The sequence below is a fragment of the Salmo salar genome, chromosome 11, assembly GCF_965601325.2.
Source record: "Salmo salar chromosome 11, fSalSal1, whole genome shotgun sequence".
Classification (NCBI taxonomy): domain Eukaryota; kingdom Metazoa; phylum Chordata; class Actinopteri; order Salmoniformes; family Salmonidae; genus Salmo; species Salmo salar.
The window spans coordinates 107288965-107308402 of record NC_138301.1 but is presented as its reverse complement, the minus strand read 5'-3'; the positions used below and the strand labels follow the sequence as shown (position 1 = coordinate 107308402).

Below are 19438 nucleotides of genomic sequence, written 5' to 3'. Positions count from 1 at the left end.
CTAGAACATGCACTTATTCTTGCCATACTTGTTTTCATGTGAAGTATTTTGGTAAAGCAAAAAACACATCTCTCCTCCTTGGTAAAGATGTGTTCTCTCCTGTGTGAACGGGGACCTCATGAAGATGATTCGTGGGTCGCTCCGCCTTATTTGTTTCATAACGTCAAATATCAAGGAAATAGCCTTACACCGACAACCTTTTTGCAACCACTACCTCTCTCAGAGAAGGGCTGCTGCGACTTGCGATATGGGAGTCAAAGTTCATATCACCTACTGGTAGGTTGCTATTTTTACTACTGCTGACGGTACAGTTTATCCTCCACGCAATGGTTTATTTAGATAACATTACCGCTTGGTTGCTTTTGCGAACTGCTAGATTGATTGTTAGGTAGGAGCAATCGTAGGCCCTCACCCCAAATGATTGGTTCTCTGAAAATGAGTTGCTGTAACTATTTGCTTATAAAGTTGCATATAGATGGCACAGTGAAGTGACACAGTGTTGCTAATCCTCTGTTTCTCATGCCTAGCGGTGGATGAGGGTACGGGCCCAAGGTACGTGTCCATTAAATGTGTAAATAAAACATGTTAGTACATTTTTAATCAAATTGTATCTTTTGATTTAATCATTCTTTCTACATCTGAGTGATATTTATGCCTTAATTTTTAGTTCACCAGACTCAAGACACAGCTTGAGGATGAATTCCCAGGTGATCTTGAGATTGTGAGTCATTTTAAGTAGCCTAAAGAGTAGAAAATTGCAGATGGATGTTACCAGATATTTGTTTCAAGTTACTATACTGACACCCCTCTTTCTGTCTCACATCCTTTCTATCGATCACTCACTCACCAGACTGGTGAAAGCACACCTTCAACCTCTGGGTGGTTTGAGGTGGAGGTGAATGGCAAGTTGGTCCACTCAAAGAAGGTACAGTATCAAACAGTGGAACTTGTTTCTTCACCCAACAAAACATGTGTGCACAGTATGATTAATGAAATATTTTTTTTAAATACAAACATTTGCTTTCTACAGGAAGGGTCAGGCTTTGTGGACAACGAGCAGAAAATGGCAACATTGGTTGATGCCATTGATAAGGTGTTGGGGAAATAAGATAGTGCTGATTATGGAGGTATGAACCACAGGAGGTTTGTGGCATCTTAATTGGGGAGGATGGGCTCATGGTAGTGGCTGGAGTGGAATATTACAAAATAAATGCATCTAACACATGGTTTCCACGATTGTTACACAATGTAATTTTTTTTAATTATTACTTTGGCTTCTTTCTTGTACACTGTTACTGGTAGCAGCATACATCCATTTCAGTGTACATTTTCTTAATTTAAATGTTTTCTCTTTCCACAGTCTGATCTCTGTTTGTCATCTCCTTGACATTGCATAATAATGATGGTGGTGCTCCAATTGTCAAAGACATGGGTGCTGCTTGATGCAACCTGCTCTGCCAGGGAGGTGCCCTGCAGATTGCTTCAACTCCTACAGTGGCACTGCTTTTGTAAGATGGTGGGTGATAAAGGGAGAATATACTGTATTTGTAATTGAAACATAACATCTCAATTGAGCTTCTTACATTTTCATTATTTGTACCTGTTAGGCATGGCCAAGCATTAAAACATTTAACATTGTATGTATCTTCCCAAATGTTGATGCGATTATGAAATGCAAGTTCTTAACTTATCTTTTGTTTATATGTCAGCTTCTTCTCTTAGTTTGTCTGTATTTTAAAAAGGCCTGACCTTTTGATTAAACAAGGAAAGGAAGATGCAACTCCTTGACAGAATACAAATGCGTATTGCAATGTCCAGTAGACTAGTGAGTGACAGTGACACCCTTGGTAGACATGCTTCAAGGAAAGTTATAGAGCTGCACTGTCTTTTCCATGACAGATAAATAGGATACATTTTCATCTTAAACAGCATCTATTTAGTGTAAAAACAAGACTGTTAGCCATTTAGTGTTACACATTCATTTGGGGTTTTATACACATTTCTATAAACCTTAGTTGTTTTAATCTACATTCAAGATTGGTGTTACATGTATCTTCGCTTAAACTAGATCATGTTTAATGCATAATGAAAGTTGAAACTGAAATATTTGTCAGCTGTGATATCTGATACAGGCAGCCTGTAGGCATGTGAAAAATGATCCCCTTGCCTGGGTATGGTAGATACCAGTAGGTTGTGCACTTGTTAGAGGAAAAGTGTACTAAGTGTACAAAACATTAAGGACACCTTCCTAATATTGACTCCAATGCTTCCCGCAGTTGTGGTAAGTTGGCTGAGTGTCCTTTGGGTTTTGGACCATTCTTGATACACACGGGAAGCTGTTGAGTGTGGGGAAAAAATCGGGCACCGTTGCAGTTCTTGACAAACCGGTGTGCCTGGCACCTACTACCATACCCCTTTCAAAGGCACTTCAATCTTTTGTCTTCCCCATTCACCCTCAGAATGGTACACACACACACACATCCATGTCTCATGTCTTAAATCTTTATTTTTTTTTTTTTTTTTTTTCACATGTCTCCTCCCCTTCATCTATACTGATTTGAAATGGATTTAACAAGTGACATCAATAAGGGATCATAGCTTTCATCTGAATTCACCTGGTTAGTCTTTGTCCTGGAAAGAGCAGGTGTCCTTAATGTTTTGTACACTCAGTGTATAATTATCCCTACCAAGATGGCACATGTCCAAACACATTCTCATTTTCACATGTCGTTCCATCAACAGAAACTTCTGTGATATTTTATTATAAATGTGATTCTTCAAGGTCCTATGATGTAATATTCTAGATCCAACCCCTCAATAAAAGTTAGGTTTTCATTAGTCATTCTGAATCTTAGTTCAGGATACCAAAATCAGTTATCTGTTTTCCAAATGGTATATCACTACACCTTCAGAGTGAAGCTGGTAAAAGGCAGAAATTAGCATTTTGCAGATGTAAGTGTCCCTATGTGAAGGATTGCCATCTGGTTCATTCTCAACAGCAGAGATACTGTATAGTGATGAGATGGTCTTGTCTCCGCCCTAACAATGGGAGTCGCTCAGCTTGACCGATAAGCAGAATCACTGTATTCCCACGTGGACAGATTTTGACGGAATGTACCCCTTCGCTTCGCCTCTTCCTCCCTGGTAACCGCCTCCAATTAAGGTAGAACAACCTATGCATTTGATGCATTAAAGCAGTGGTTCCCAACCAGGGATACTAGGACTTGAGTACTTGAAGACTCATGAGACCATAGGCTTACTGGTAAAATGCACATGAGTGGGTACTCCGGGCAGAGCAAAATTCAATTGGTGGTACAGTAACTTAAAACGTTTGGGATCCACTTCATTAAAGTGGCAATATGCGAATGCGACATACATTTTCTGACTTTTAAATTAATTCTATATAATGATTCTTGAAAAATAAAACTAAGCCTCATGAGCTTAGTTAAACTGTCTGTCACACTCCATCAGAACCCAAAACATAAGCTTGTTTTTATCCATTGTAAACAATGTCATTCTAAAAAACACAATAGCTTCAAAACATTATTAAAACTATCATTTTGATTTCATGGATGGTCAGTCCATCTATAGCCCTGTCTATGAATTTGATAAGCCGTTTAGCCAAAAAGGTGGCAGGGAACCCATTTGTTTGAACTCCAGATTCCCCCTTTAACATTGAAAATATATTTAACAGCAAAGGTCAAGAAGAACATAAGACATTTTATTTGTATTTATTTAAACTCTATTTAACCAGGAAGGGTTCATTGAAATTTAGATAGGCAGATAAGTCATTACACAATTACAGACAGATAATCTAATAAAGTAATCTATAGGTAATCTAGTAAAAAAACATAGAATTCACAAGAGTATTACAAAATCATAAAACAGCCAATTAAAAATATTGACAGGTCAGGGAATCGGCCTCAAAATCCTTCATCAATGATTTAAAAACACCAATCAGGACAAGTTATTCCAGTTTAAAAGTATTTTGTTAGGCGTTCCAAGCCAATGGCGCAGGGTACATAAAAGCCTTTTTACCAAATTCAGCTCGGACATTTGGAACAGTTAGCAGGATAAAGTCCTGCGGACAAGAGAGTACCCACCACATTTCTGAACAATAAAAATGCCCAAATAAAATGGTAGTAAACCCAAAATGGCTTTGTAAATAAAAGTAGACCAGTGACTAGAGAAGGCCAGCCAACCCTGGTATATAAAGTGCAGTGGTGCGTAAGGGTTTTGCAGTTTAAAATAAATCTCAATGCTCCATGGTAAAGGGTGTCAGTTGATCTCAAAAACTGAGCAGAAGCTTTCATATAAAAGATCCCCAGAGTCTAGTATAGGCATAAATGTAGCTGATACTAGCCTCCTGGCTTCAGAACAGGTAGATCTGTGGGTGCACTGACAATGTGACATTTGCAGTTCTATGATATTTTTATACCGAACACCTCACCTCGCTGGACAAGGGAGATATAGTGCCCTAGATACAAGAACGTGTCCAACTGTTTGCACACGATAGACACATGTACTTTCCCAGGGGTGAGCTGAGTTTGATTCCTTTGAGGTAGGCCTGATCAATATGGACGTGACCATTTTTGAAATCTCTAAACTCCTGTAGCACACCGTAACACAATCGCCCTCTGGGCCACCATAACCACAACGTTCTTCAACTGATTGTTCAGTACAGTACCAACTCCATTGAATTAAACGTTGCACACCGTTCTGTTGTACTAAACATACCCCAGGTGAGTCACTGACTGCTCATGTTCAAGTAAAAGTAAGCGCATGTTCTGGGAATGACTGCCATCTGGGTTATTCTCAACAGTAACATAAGTGCATCTGACCTTTTGTCTTTAAAGGAGTGTTGTATTTGAGAGTAACCCAGATGGCAGTTATTCCCAGAACATGTGCTTACTTTCCCAGAACTCACTTGGGGTATATTCAGTGCACAGAACGGTGTGCAACGTTTAATTCAATGGAGTTGGTACTGTACTGAACGACCAGTTAAAGAAAGTTGTGGTTATGGTGTCCCAGAGGGCTCCCGAGTGGCACAGCGGTCAAAGGCACTGCGTCTCAGTGCAAGAGGTGTCACTACAGTCCCTGGTTCGAATCCAGGCTGTATCACACCCAGCCGTGATTGGGAGTCCCAGTCTTCTGGGTTTGGCCGGGGTAGGCCGTCATTGTAAATTAGAATTTGTTCTTAACTGACTTGCCTAGTTAAATAAAGGTTAAATAAAATAATCAACAGATTTAAGATACATTGAGGCCAATAACATAATGAGCATGGAGCAGGTAGATCTGATTTTGTCCCCCCCCAAGGATCGAGTCAATGGCAATTTGATATTGGCAGTGGTGGAAATGAGGTGGATTCAGGGAGTGAATTATTTCAGCATTCAGCTCGAACCCAGATTACCCTTTGCTGGGTTTTCTCAGTGAATCCAGTACATTTCCACCATTGGACAGGCCTATAAGTTACACTGAATAAGAACATTTTATATTTTCATTATTGTAGTGTACACAAGTACCGTGCAAATAATGTTTTTTGTAGCTTTTGTGGTTTCACTGGGCATGTACATGTATTTTTTTTCTTTTTTTGCCCACCTCCACCCTACATAATGGGAGGACAACTTCATTATTTAGATGTAATTTAAAAATAGGGTGTTTCAGATAAAGAGTCAGTAGAGTGGGTCAAATATACAGCGCCTTCGGAAAGTATTCAGAATCCTTGACTTTTTCCACAGTTATAAGCTTATTCTAGAATTGATTCAATATTTATTTTTTCTCCGAAATCAACACACAATACCCCATATTGACAAAGGGAAACGTTTTTTGACATTTCTGCACATTTATTATAAATACAAAAACAGATACTTTATTTACATAAGTATTTAGACCCTTTGCTCTGAGACTCAAAATTCTGCAGCATTGAAGGTCCCCAAGAACACAGTGGCCTCCATCATTCTTAAATGGGAGAAGTTTGGAACCACCAAGACTCTTCCTAGAGCTGGTCGCCCGGCCAAACTGAGCAATCAGGGGAGAAGGGCCTTGGTCAGGGTGGTGACCAAGAACCCAATGGTAACTCTGACATAGTTCTAACGTTCCTCTGTAGAGATGGGAGAACCTTCCAGAAGGACAACCATCTCTGCAGCACTCACATGATGGGAGAACCTTCCAGAAGGACAACCATCTCTGCAGCACTCCACCAATCAGGCCTTTATGGTAGAGTGGCCAGACGGAAGCCACTCCTCAGTAAAAGGCACATGACAGCCTGCTTGGAGTTTGCCAAAAGGCACTTAAAGGACTCTCAGACCATGAGAAACAAGATTCTCTGGTCTGATGAAACCAAGGTTGAACTCTTTGGCCTGAATGCCAAGCGTCATGTCTGGAGGAAGCCTGGCTGCATCCCTACGTTGAAGCATGATGGTGGCAACATCATGCTGTGGGGATATTTTTCAGCGGCAGGGACTGGGAGACTAGTCAGGATCGAGGCAAAGATGAACAGAGCAAAGTACAGAGAGATCCTTGATGAAAACCTGTTCCAGAGCACTCAGGACCTCAGACTGGGGTGATGGTTCACCTTCCAACAGGACAACAACCCTAAGCACACAGCCAAGACAACGCAGGAGTGGCTACGGGACAAGTCTCTGAATGTCCTTGAGTGGCTCAGCCAGAGCCCAGACTTGAATCCGATTGAACATCTCTGGAGAGACCCGAAAATAGCTGTGCAGCAACGCTCCCCATCCAACCTGACAGAGCTTGAGAGGATCTGCAGAGAAGAATGGGAGAAACTTCCCAAATACAGGTGTGCCAAGTTTGTAGCTTCATACCCATGAAGTCTCGATGCTGTAATCGCTGCCAAAGGTCTTCAACAAAATACTGAGTAAAGAGTCTGAATACTTAAGTAAATGTGATATTTCAGTTTAATTGAATAAAGTAGCAAAAATGTCGAAAAACCTGTTTTTGCATTGTCATTATAGGTTATTGTGTGTAGATTGAGATAAAAACAACAAGAATGTAATACATTTTAGAATAAGGCTGTAACGTAACGAAATGTGGAAAAAGTCAAGGGGTCTGAATACTTTCTGAAGGCACTGTATATAAAAGCAAGTACACCAGGCACCAAATATGAGCTAGTATCTTCTTGATACCCACTCCCGTCACATAGCTCTACCACCTCTTTACCCTCCCCATCCCACCATCCAACAGTACATACAACTGTTTATTATAGTGAAGAAGGTCAACTTCAATTTAAAAGTAAGAAAGAGCAGGAAGGTTGGGTAAGAATAAAAAAAGAGGAGGAAGCAAAAAATAAAAATAAGGGAGAAGTCAAAACAGGACAAAACAAGAGATGATCTGACTGGAGAAGACAGGACAGAATGGAACGGGACAGGACAGTTAGCAGAGAGCTAATCATTAGGAAGGAGGTGCCATATTTGATCTTGTCTGGGGTTACCTGGGGGAATGTAGGATTTGAATGGTTCCCAGATTGTGTTAAAGTCCTTCAGTTGTTATTTCGTTTTAAGGTGGATCTCTCCAGGGAGGCCAGGTCAGACAGTAAACTAAGCCAGTGTATGGTTGGAACATTGGATCTGGTTTTCCAGTTTAACAGTATCACTTTTTTTGCAGATTGTTCATGAAATTAATAGGAAAAAATGTTTGTCCTTGGGGATAGCAGAAACACAGGGGTTGTCATCAAAGTAGTGCAGTATACAGAGTGATGGAGTTGTAATATGGAGGACGTTTGAGAGAATGCTCACAACTTTTTTCCAGTAATTCTCAATGATGGGACAAAACCAGAATGCATGGAGATGAGTGTCTGGAAGGTATTCTCGGCAGAATGGACACAGAGGTGAATCAACAAGCCCCATCGGTTACAACGTTCTATTGGTATAGTGGAATCTATGTAGGATTTTTTATTTTTTGGCTAAAGAGTACCAATTAATTTGATTTATGGGGACTTTCTCTGATTTGCCCCAATTAATCTTACATCCTGATATACTGTACTACCGAATGTGTTGATTGTCGAGAGCAAGTGTTCTAATGATCGATCGGGTTCTTGTACGAACATCAGAATATCATCAGCATAGACACTTATTTTGTGAGTTATGTTTGGGGATCGGACACCTATGATTGAGCTGTTTTGGCAAACAGCAACAGCCAAGGGTTCAAGAAAAATGTTAAACAGAAGTGGAGACATTGGACAGCCTTGTCTGGTCCCATTTAGTAATTTGAACAGATTTGAGATTATATTATTGGTAATTACGGAGGCTTGTGGTGAGCTACAGTTGAAGTCGGAAGTTTACGTACACTTAGGTTGGAGTCATTATAACTTGTATTTCAACCACTCCACAAATTTCTGGTTAACAAACTGTAGTTTTGGCAAGTTGGTTAGGACATCTACTTTGTGCATGACACAAGTAATTTTTCCAACAATTGTTTACAGACAGATTATTTCACTTATAATTCACTGTATCACAATTCCAGTGGGTCAGAAGTTTACATACACTAAGTTGACTGTGCCTTTAAACAGCTTGAAAAATTCCAGAAAATGATGTCATGGCTTTAGAAGCATCTGATAGGCTAATTGACATCATTTCAGTCAATTGGAGGTGTACCTGTGGATGTATTTCAAGGCCTACCTTCAAACTCAGTGCCTCTTTGTTTGAAATCATGAAAAAGTCAAAAGAAATCAGCCAAGACCTCAGATTTTTTTTTATAGACCACCACAAGTCTGGAAATTGCTCCCAAGGATGAAACAAATGCCTGAAGGTAGCACGTTCATCTGTACAAACAATAGTACGCAAGTATAAACACCATGGGACCACGCAGCCGTCATACCACTCAAGAAGGAGACGCGTTACGGTCTCCTAGAGATGAACGTACTTTGGTGCGAAAGGTGAAAATCAATCCCAGAACAACAGCAAAGGACCTTGTGAAGATGCTGGAGGGAACAGGTACAAAAGTATATCCACAGTAAAACTAGTCCTATATCGACATAACCTGAAAGGCCGCTCAGCAAGGAAGAAGCCACTGCTCCAAAACTGCCATACAAAAGCCAGACTATGGTTTGCAACTGCACATGAGGACAAAGATCGTACTTTTTGGAGAAATGTCTTCTGGTCTGATGAAACAAAAGTAGAACTGTTTGGCCATAATGACCATCGTTATGTTTGGAGGAAAAAGGGGGAGGCTTGTAAGCCGAAGAACACCATCCCAACCATGAAGCACGGGGGTGGCAGCATCATGTTGTGGGGGTGCTTTGCTGCAGAAGTGACTGGTGCACTTCACAAAATAGATGGCATCATGAGAAAGGAAAATTATGTGGCTATATTGAAGCAACGTCTCAAGACATCAGTCAGAAAGTTAAAGCTTGGTCGCAAATGGGTCTTCCAAATGGACAATGACCCCAAGCATACTTCCAAAGTTATGGCAAAATGGCTTAAGGACAACAAAGTCAAGGTATTGGAGTGGCCATCACAAAGCCCTGAACTCAATCCTATAGAAAATGTGTGTGCAGAACTGAAAAAGCATGTGCGCGCAAGAAGGCCTACAAACCTGACTCAGTTATACCAGCTCTGTCAGGAGGAATGGGGCAAAATTCAGCCAACTTATTGTGGGAAGCTTGTGGAAGGCTACCCAAAACGTTTGGCCCAAGTTAAACAATTTAAAGGCAATGCTACCTTATACTAATTGAGTGTATGTAAACTTCTGACCCACTGGGAATGTGATGAAAGAAATAAAAGCTGAAATAAATCATTTTCTCTACTATTATTCTGATATTTCATGTTCTTAAAATAAAGTGGTGATCCTAACTGACCTAAGACAGGGAATTTTTACTAGGATTAAATGTCAGGAATTGTGAAAAACTGTGTTTAAATGTATTTGGCTAAGGTGTATGTCAACTTCTGACTTCAACTGTATATAGAGAAGTTTGATCATTTGCATTCATACAGTTGAAGTCGGAAGTTTACATACACCTTAGCCAAATACATTTAAACTGTACTTCACAATTCCTGACATGTAATCCTAGTAACAATAACCTGTCTTAGGTCAGTTAGGATCACCACTTTATTTTAAGAATGTGAAATATCAGAATAATAGTAGAGAGAATGATTTATTTCAGCTTTTATTTCTTCTTTTATTTCCTCCTGACAGAGCTGGTGTAACTGAGTCAGGTTTGTAGGCCTTGCTCGCACACACTTTTTCAGTTCTGCGCACAAATGTTCTATTGGATTGAGGTCAGGGTTTTGTGATGGCCACTCCAGTACCTTGACTTTGTTGTCCTTAAACCATTTTGCCACAACTTTGGAAGTATGCTTGGGGTCATTGTTCATTTGGAAGACTCATTTGCGACCAAGCTTTAACTTCCTGACTGATGTCTTGAGATGTTGCTTCAATATATCCACATAATTTTAGTTCCTCATGATGCTATCTATTTTGTGAACTGCACTAGTCCCTCCTGCAGCAGCACCCCCCACAACATGATGCTGCCACCCCCGTGCTTCACGGTTGGGATGAGGTTCTTTGGCTTGCAAGCCTCCCCCTTTTTCCTCCAAACATTACGATGGTCATTATGGCCAAACAGTTCTATTTTTGTTTCATCAGAACAGAGGACATTTCTCCAAAAAGTACAATCTTTGTCCCCATGTGCAGTTGCAAACCGTAGTCTGGCTTTTTTATGGTGGTTTTGGAGCAGTGGCTTCTTCCTTGCTGAGTGGCCTTTCAGGTTATGTCGATATAGGACTCGTTTTACTGTGGATATACTTTTGTACCTGTTTCCTCCAGCATCTTCACAAGGTCCTTTGCTGTTGTTCTGGGATTGATTTTCACTTTTCGCACCAAAGTACGTTCATCTCTAGGAGACAGAAAGCATCTCCTTCCTGAGTGGTATGACGGCTGCGTGGTCCCATGGTGTTTATACTTGCGTACAATTGTTTGTACTGATGAACGTGGTACCTTCAGCCGTTTGGAAATTGCTCCGAAGGATGAACCAGACTTGTGGAGGTCTATAATTTTTTTTCTGAGGTCTTGGCTGATTTCTTTTGATTTTCCCATGATATCAAGCAAAGAGGCACTGGGTTTTAAGGTAGGCCTTGAAATACATCCACAGGTACACCTCCAATAGGCTAATTGACATAATTTGACTCAATCAGAAGCTTCTACAGCCATGACATAATTTTCTGGAATTTTCCAAGCTGTTTAAAGGCACAGTCAACTTAGTGTATGTAAACTTCTGACCCACTGGAATTGTGATACAGTGAATTATAAGTGAAATAATCTGTCTGTAAACAATTGTTGGAAAAACTACTTGTGCCGTGCATGAAGTAGATGTCCTAACCGACTTGCAAAAATTATAGTTTGTTAACAAGACATTTGTGGAGTGGTTGAAAAACGAGTTTTAATGACTCCAACCTAAGTGTATGTAAACTTCCGACTTCAACTGTATGCACTAAAACAAATTTCTCAAGTGCCAAGTTCAGGAAGGTCAGATTGACTGTCAGATGCCTTCTCTGCATCCAATATCACTAATGCTGTAGGAATATCGGTTTGGGATGCGAGATGCGGAGTGAAATTCGTTGGGAGTTAGCGCAGTGTATACAGTAGTTTGGAATAAAATACTTTGAAGATGGAATTAATATTTTCTTTGTGGTTGCTAGATTAACATTACCTTCAATGTTTTTAATAGAGTGGATTACCAATTTTTCCTTGTTATGTTTAAGCATATTAGCCAAGAACTTTCCGGACTTATCCTCGAGTTCATGGTCATTTTGTCGCGTTCTCATAATTAAAGCCTCTGTTTCTGCAGAAATCATTTAATTAAATTTTAGTTTGGCCTGTAATAGTCGCTTATGAATATCATCGGTTTGAGTGGATGCAAAGAGGGTATCAAGCTCCTTGACAATTTTTGCAAATTCTACTTTTTATTTTCCTTATTTTTCTTCTTTGCTGAGCAGAATGATATTTTTTCCTCTAAGTACAACTTTTGCAGCTTCCAAGAGTAGTGCCGGTGTACATTCAGATGTGCTATTAATCTCAATGAATTTGTTCTATTTGCTATTAAAATGCTTATCAAATTTGGAATCTGATAGAAGCAAGCTGTTAAATTTCCATATTGAAGGATGACGTTCGGAGTTGATGGTTAAGACAAGGCTGATCAATGCGTGATCGGAGGTGCTGCTCCAATGAATTTGGGGTTTGGAAATTTGGGATTGCAAAAATGCATTACCGATGAAAAGGTTTATACTGGATTACGTTTTATGATGAGGTGAGATACAGGTGTACTCTCTCTCGCCGGGATTGAAGAGGCGCCAAATATACCTTGTAGCTTTTAATGGTTCCTGGAGCGCTTGTTGAATGCATGTGCGCACTGCCATGGGACCTGTCAGCTAGTGGATCAATAACAGCGTTAATGTCTCCTCCAGCTAGAATTCTGGACTTGTGAAAATCTTGTAAATGCTTAAAGATTAAATGGAAAAATTGAAGATAGTCAGTTTTGCGACCATATAAAGTCAGTTTTGCGACCATATAAATTCAGCATGGTGTAGGATTGATTGTTGATTCTACCATTAATTAAAATGAAGCACCCTAAAAAATATATTAGTTTAAATGGTGTTTCTTTGTCGATGAGGATAGCGACCCCTCTGCTCTTGGAGTTAAAGGAAAAATAACACATTTGGCCAATCCACTTTATTTCTAATGTTTCATGTTCAAGATCAGTTAGATGTGTTTCTTGTAATAAACAAATATCTGATTTGACCAGACTGAGAGTGATGCCTTTTATTATTTTATTTGGTAACACTTTATAACCTTTCATGAATAAGCATTTATACACCATTAATAAAGAAGTATTTCATTATTTGTTAATATGTATAAACATTTATAAAACCGTAAAATGGATTGTTCATGAAAGTTATTATTAAGTATTACACATCATTATTTGGCTAAAAGATAGAGCCTATTTGTAAGTTATATAGCTAGGTCAATATGTATCATGTTGGTTTCTGAACTGGTTCTAATCTGGTTCAAAAAGAGAAACCTTCAGGACACCTGCTTAAACACACTCAAATTCTCACACATGACAAAACATCGACATGGTCAGAGGTTAAGGCTATTTAAGGAGACACCTGCACCCCTTCTGTCCAGACACCAACGAAGCAACCATGAAGGTAATGATCGCTCTGCTTCTGAGCACTTTGTGCTTTGAAGTCCTCAATGCCCAATGCCCAGAAGCCAATGCGTTGAAAGACGCAGATGGCGTGAAGCTTTGTGCACGGATGTTCGAGGACAGCCACTATTATTACGAGCAGAGTTGTGGGGGAGAGTACCTTGATTCCTACCCAGGTGAGGACGTCCCGATCATCCCATGGCGTTGGAACAACCGTATCTCTTCCTTGGTGGTGTCAAGGGGTTGCAGCCTTACTGTTTGGAAATACACCAAGAAGAGAGGAAGCAAATCTAAATTCGGTGCTGGAATCAAATATCGCCTCAAAGAAACGATGCAAGGTCTTTTCGGCAATTGGGAAAACGACATCTCTGGATACTACTGTGTGTGCTAGAGGCCAACATCACCATGTTCACCAGACACTTCTACCCATTCCTCTGAATTGTTATGCGCAATTAGCCTGAGGACGAGTTTAGAGATCATGCTAGAAGAGAGTCTGTCACCAGGAGAGTCTGCCAACAGAAGAGTCTGCCAATCAAAACAGAGACTATGTTGAGTGCATGATAATGATATCCTGTGTCTGGAGAATAAATGTATTTCTGCAAATCATCTTTGGGCCTATGTGAATTTATTTCAGGGAAAATGTTTTGTCCAGGTCAGTTCATAATAACAGGCCTTAAAACAAAGTACCCCTTTTAAAAATGTGTTTTGAATGTATTCATTGACTAATTGTTAAGGGAAATGGCCAGTCAGCATGTTATGGAGTGAGGAAAACAAGTTTAAAATGCACCAGAATAGTCTCAGGTGTAATCTGAACAAGTTAGTGTCTGACAATGGGCCATCCTTATCGTCTGCAGAATTCATTCAGTTCAGTGGGAAGTATAGATTTGAGCACAATATATAATAATAAAACATAATAATAGAGTTAATTTATATACCAAAAAAAGTGCATGTAGTGCTTGGGCTGGAAAATGGTCTTCAACAGAGGTTGGTGCCTCCAGGTCACACCCAACTCCGGTGGGCTGCACAAAGGCCTAGCCTAGAACAATTAAATCATCAACAAGTGTACATAAACTGCTGTTATTTAACCTATAAACATCTCAATGACTCACCAGCTGCTTAGCCCTCTGTGGCAACTTCTATACATGGTATGATATATCATTACACCATGGTCGAGACCCCTTTATACTTAAATCTGGACCTCGAAGCTATTTCCACTGCAATTTGTCATTGTTCCCCTCTAATCAGGGACTGATTTAGACTTGGAACACCAGGTGTGTGCAATTAATTATCAGGAAGAACAGAAGTCCAGAAGGCTCCGGACCTCGTAGGGTAAGAGTTCAGTACCCCTGGTCTAGACTCTAGAGTAAAAGTTTGATAAAATAACATGAATTCAATAAAAAAAACACCATTTAACAGAACACATTTCTGTGGGCAAACTATCCACCTCTGCCCCAGCAGCAGAGAAAGGGTTAGTGTAGAAGGGCTAGCTGGTTGGGCTGGTTGGAGCCCCCTACTTGCAGTGAGACGACCAATTAATGCAGGAAAAAACCTGCTAATGAGACGCTTGGCATTCAACTATGAGGCAGGCACTGTGCCCCCTGCTGTTGTCTGGCCCTGCAAGCCCTGCTGGAGATACTGACAATCCAGGCAGTACTATGAGTTACTGGAAGCTTACTGTAACTGCCCCTTGAAAGATTACATTTCACATTCTATATCAGACTGTCAGGATCCCTAGCATCACAAGGAATTATGATAATAGGCTAGCTATATGGTATTAAACATTCCGTATTACACTCCATCAAGAGTATTTTAAGATTACGATGATATTCTCTCCCTTCAATCCCAACAGATAAAATGTGTAGAGTCTGAAACTAAGCTTCCTCTCTTGTGTAATCTTGCAGGTACATATTTGTTGTGGGAGTATGTGGGAAAACAACCACTGGGCATATCTCTCACGACACCGGTCCTGCCTAAGGCACTTGGTTACATGCAGATCACTGGCTTAAATAATGAAATCCAATAAGCATTACCCAAATTTGCAAGAAAAATTATTATGAGAAGAAAAGTACAACCTTTACAACAAAATTACAATCTCCTTTCCAAAGAATGATCTAGTTGTCTAAGGTAAACAGATGAAATGCTAGTCTAATTGATGACAAGCAAATGATAAAGGAAGGTCACACCCCATGTTGCCTGCTACTACTGTTGCATTGAGCCCAACATGGGGGTAGAAAGACAGCTAATTATAAGAGGAGGCAACCTATTCAAGCACTCCTCCCCATCTTACCCCCTAATCTCTCTCCATTTGGAACTCTAAGTGGGTGGAGTGTGCCTTGTTCAACCATCACACCTCAACTGTAGCGCCCTGGACCTACCAACCCGTCTGTCTTGTTTTTGCGGTAAGTGGCTAATTAGACTCTTTGAATAAGATTGTGTTGATGTTTATGTTTTGTAGTCCATAGTGACAGTGACATTGTGTTTTGGTAAATAAAACATACATTTGGCTGTGTTCTGATATAAAAAATTATAAAGTTGTACATATTTTTTGTTGTACAGTCCATTAAAGTGTAGGTCATGTTATGTAAATGTTCATGTCAAAAACAAAACTAGTTTTCATCATCAGTTCATTCAGTTGTCTATGAAAGAAAAGTCTGAGAAAATAAACTGCAGTTAAGTTTGGATGTTTCACTGCCCTCTGAATGGGCATAGTGGGCAACAGTCATCAAGAGACAAACTGTGCCACATGATGACCAGCAACAAAACTGGGCATTGTATATGGAGGGATGAGAGGTGATTGTTATTTTCTTTATTCACATGCAATGTGTAAGAGAACGAATGCTACTTTAAATCATCACAAATACAGTACGATCCTCATTAAAGGATAATAAGTGTTAAGCTAATTTCATTTACAGATACATATACAGATACAGAGAAACAAGTGAGGTGCCCCCTGGGTAATGCTGCCGCCTATGCATGCCCCTCCCTGCACCTCTCCCTCTAAGGCCCTCACTGTAACACTTCCAGCTGAGACCCAGGCAGCAGAAGCAATAACAAGCACATGAAACCATTACACACTATCTCTTTGGCATGTATGTATGATGGAAAATGGCACTACCTGTGCAACTGATTTTAAGAAAAGTGTGATTTTGACGATTCTTGTTAATTGAATTAACATAATACATGATCTACAAACAGTTGGACCAGGCTGAGGTACAGCGACAGGAAGCAGGATGTCCAATAACATGGCTAAGATTGCAGATGCTCGCAAGACAGTGGAACAGCTGAAACTGGAGGTCAACATTGAAAGAATGATGGTGAGCAAGGAATGGTTACAAGGCATAAGCGCTGGAGTATCAGTAGTAGATTATATCTCTTCATGTTACCGAATAAGCTGTTGATTATCAGTAACTACATTGTAAATAGAACACATTGTCTTTGTCCCCACTCTCCAATCTTTTATCTTTGTCTTTGTTAACCATGTTTTATATGTGCAGGTGTCCAAAGCAGCAGCTGATCTAATGGCCTTCTGTGAGGCTCATGCCAAGGAGGACCCGCTGGTGACACCAGTGCCATCCTCTGAGAACCCCTTTCGGGAGAAGAAATTCTTCTGTGCAATACTCTGATCCCCACACTTATAACCTCAAGTTTTGTGTCATTATTAGCAATAATTAATTTCCAGTTCTAAGGAATAAATCTGATAGTAACAGTGAAGAACACCTGAATATGTTGGTTTTGGTATGCCTAGTCAGGGTGATGATTTTGTATTTAAAAACCTGTATAGTAAATGCTTTAAATATTTATCTGGATTGATCTGATTGACTGAAATAAATATTATTGATGATGGGAGAAAATTTCATTTGAGTCTGGCATTTACACTGGCCTCTCCCTTCCAGCAAACACTTCCCTGAAAGTAAGAGATTACACATTAACTGAAATTGTGCCTAAGTCCTCCTAAAACCCCCAGCAATACTCTACTGTAAAATGCCTGACATCTGAGAGTTGTGTGACCCTTTTCAGAGGTTACACAACAGTGTTGAACAGGGCTGTTCAACTCCGGTCATGGAGGGTGAAGCCACTTCTGGTTTTCATCCTCTCCTTCTAATCAGGGACTAATTCAGACCTGGGATACCAGGTGAGTGCAATTAACTACCAGGTAGAAACAAAAACCAGAAGTGTTTCAGCCCTTCAGGACCGGATTTGAACAGCCCTGGTATAGAAAAGTCAAATTTCAGTTATTTTGAAATTGACAACAAAATAGCTACCTGCCTTCAGAAAGTATTCATACCCCTTGACTTATTCCACTTTGTTGTTACAGCCTGAATTAAAAATTTATTAAATCAGGAGTTTTTCTCACCCATCTAAGCACCATACTCCATGATGACAAAGTTTAAACATGTTTTTAGACATTTTTGCACATTTACTGAAAACGAAATACAGAAATATTTTACACAAATTTACATAAGTATTCACACCCGAGTCAACACTTTGTAAAAGCACCTTTGGCAGCGATTACAGCTGTGAGTCTTTCTGGGTCTCTAAGAGCTTTGCACACCTGGATTGTGCAATATTTGCCAATTATTACTTTCTAAATTCTTCAAGCTCTGTCAGATTGGTTGTTTCAGGTCTTGCCATACAGTGAGGGAAAAAAGTATTTGATCCCCTCCTGATTTTGTACGTTTGCCCACTGACAAAGAAATGATCAGTCTATCATTTTAATGGTAGGTTTATTTGAACAGTGAGAGACAGAATAACAACAAAAAAATCCAGAAAAACGCATGTCAAAAATGTTATAAAATGATTTGCATTTTAATGAGAGAAATAAGTATTTGACCCCTCTGCAAAACATGACTTAGTACTTGGTGGCAAAACCCTTGTTGGCAATCACAGAGGTCAGACGTTTCTTGTCCATCGTCCCTTTGATGCGGTGAAGTTGTCCTGTCCCCAAATGTATTCAGGACAAAAAGTTAATTGCTTTGACACATTCTTTGCAGTATTACTTTAGTGCCTTGTTGAAAACAGTATGCATGTTTTGGACAATTCTTATTCTGTACAGGCTTCCTTCTTTTCACTGTCAATTAGGTTAGTATTGTGGAGTCACTACAATGTTGTTGATCCATCCTCAGTTCTCTTGTAACAGCCATTAATCTCTGTAACTGTTTTAAAGTCACCATTGGTGAAATCTCTGAGCAGTTTCCTTCCTCTCCGGCAACTGAGTTAGGAAGGACGCCTGTATCTTTGTAGTGACTGGGTCTATTGATACACCATCCAAACTGTGATTAATAACTTCACCATGATCAAAGGGATATTTAATGTCTGCTTCTTTTTTTTAACCTATCTACCAATACTGTAGCTGCACTTCTTTGCGAGGCACTGGAAAACCTCCCTGGTCTTTGTGGTTGAATCTGTGTTTGAAATTCATTGCTCGACTGAGAGACCTTACAGATAATTGTATGTATGGGGAACAAAGATTAGGTAGTCAATCAAAGATCACATTAAACACTATTATCAAAGACAGAAGGGGTAACCCAGACATGTCACAGGGGCTGTAAACCTGAAGCATCCGTTTGAACCATCTTGGGTTAGTTATAAATTCTTTGCTAGTATTGCACACAGAGCGAGTCTATCCTACTTATTTTGTGACTTGTTAAGCAAATGTTTACTCCTTAACTTATTTAGGCTTTCCATAACAAAGGGTCGAATACTTGACTTAAGACATTTCAGCTTTTCATAATTAATTGGTACAATTTTTGAAAATGGGTTAGGGGGTATTGTGTGTAGGCCAACGACCAAAAACATCTCAATTTAATCAATTTTAAAATCAGGCTGTAACACAACAAAATGTGTGGAAAAAATCAAGGGGTGTGACTACTTTCTGAAGGCACTGTATATTACTAGATCAAACTGTTTGCATATGAAACTGGTATTTTATTCGACTATTGAAGTAGCCATAAACACTGCAGGTGTCTCACATAATTCCATTGATGCACTACAATGACCAACAAAAAATACATTAATGTAATAAATAGATAATTAAAATAAGCATACCATGTGTTTCCAGTTGTAATTAGAACCCTGGGGGCTGTGCTCATTGGTCGCAGTCAAGTCATGCAGAGCAAACAAGAGCAGCGTCACATGATGCTTTCAATACAGGTAGACGAGCAGGTGCACGGTGTGCGGACAGGTAGGATACTGTTATTGCAATTCATCTCAACTAACAGGATTCACTGATTTGAGAGGGAGCAGTCATCCCAACTGCTCTGTAACAACAAACAAGGT

General features: G+C 39.8%; 2 protein-coding genes across 3 annotated transcripts; both read left to right on the top strand.

The window, feature by feature from the left end:
• Positions 1–95: 95 nt before the first annotated feature.
• selenow1 (selenoprotein W, 1) lies at positions 96–1638 on the top strand. 2 transcript variants are annotated; one of them, XM_014128960.3, is made up of 6 exons: positions 96–276; positions 528–552; positions 668–721; positions 851–925; positions 1031–1127; positions 1361–1638. In XM_014128960.3, exons 1-5 carry the CDS (start codon positions 119–121, stop codon positions 1106–1108), a joined length of 390 nt encoding a protein of 129 aa, XP_013984435.1. In that variant the 5' UTR covers positions 96–118; the 3' UTR covers positions 1109–1127; positions 1361–1638. The 2 variants fall into 2 exon arrangements, with proteins under 2 accessions (XP_013984435.1, XP_013984436.1); XM_014128961.3 differs by having other exon boundaries at positions 1031–1143.
• A 13841-nt stretch (positions 1639–15479) lies between these two features.
• LOC106563550 (guanine nucleotide-binding protein G(I)/G(S)/G(O) subunit gamma-8) lies at positions 15480–17003 on the top strand. The gene is made up of 3 exons (XM_014129227.3): positions 15480–15561; positions 16358–16476; positions 16657–17003. The coding sequence occupies exons 2-3, from the start codon at positions 16393–16395 to the stop codon at positions 16783–16785; spliced, it is 213 nt and encodes a 70-aa protein (XP_013984702.1). The 5' UTR covers positions 15480–15561; positions 16358–16392; the 3' UTR covers positions 16786–17003.
• The last annotated feature ends 2435 nt before the right edge of the window (positions 17004–19438 follow it).

Excerpts from the sequence above, each read along its gene's own strand:
- LOC106563550 (XM_014129227.3), top strand. The coding sequence starts at position 16,393 with ATGTCCAATAACATGGCTAAGATTGCAGATGCTCGCAAGACAGTGGAA. Across the intron at positions 16,477-16,656 it reads TCAACATTGAAAGAATGATG|GTGTCCAAAGCAGCAGCTGA; the intron begins GTGAGCAAGGAA and ends TTATATGTGCAG.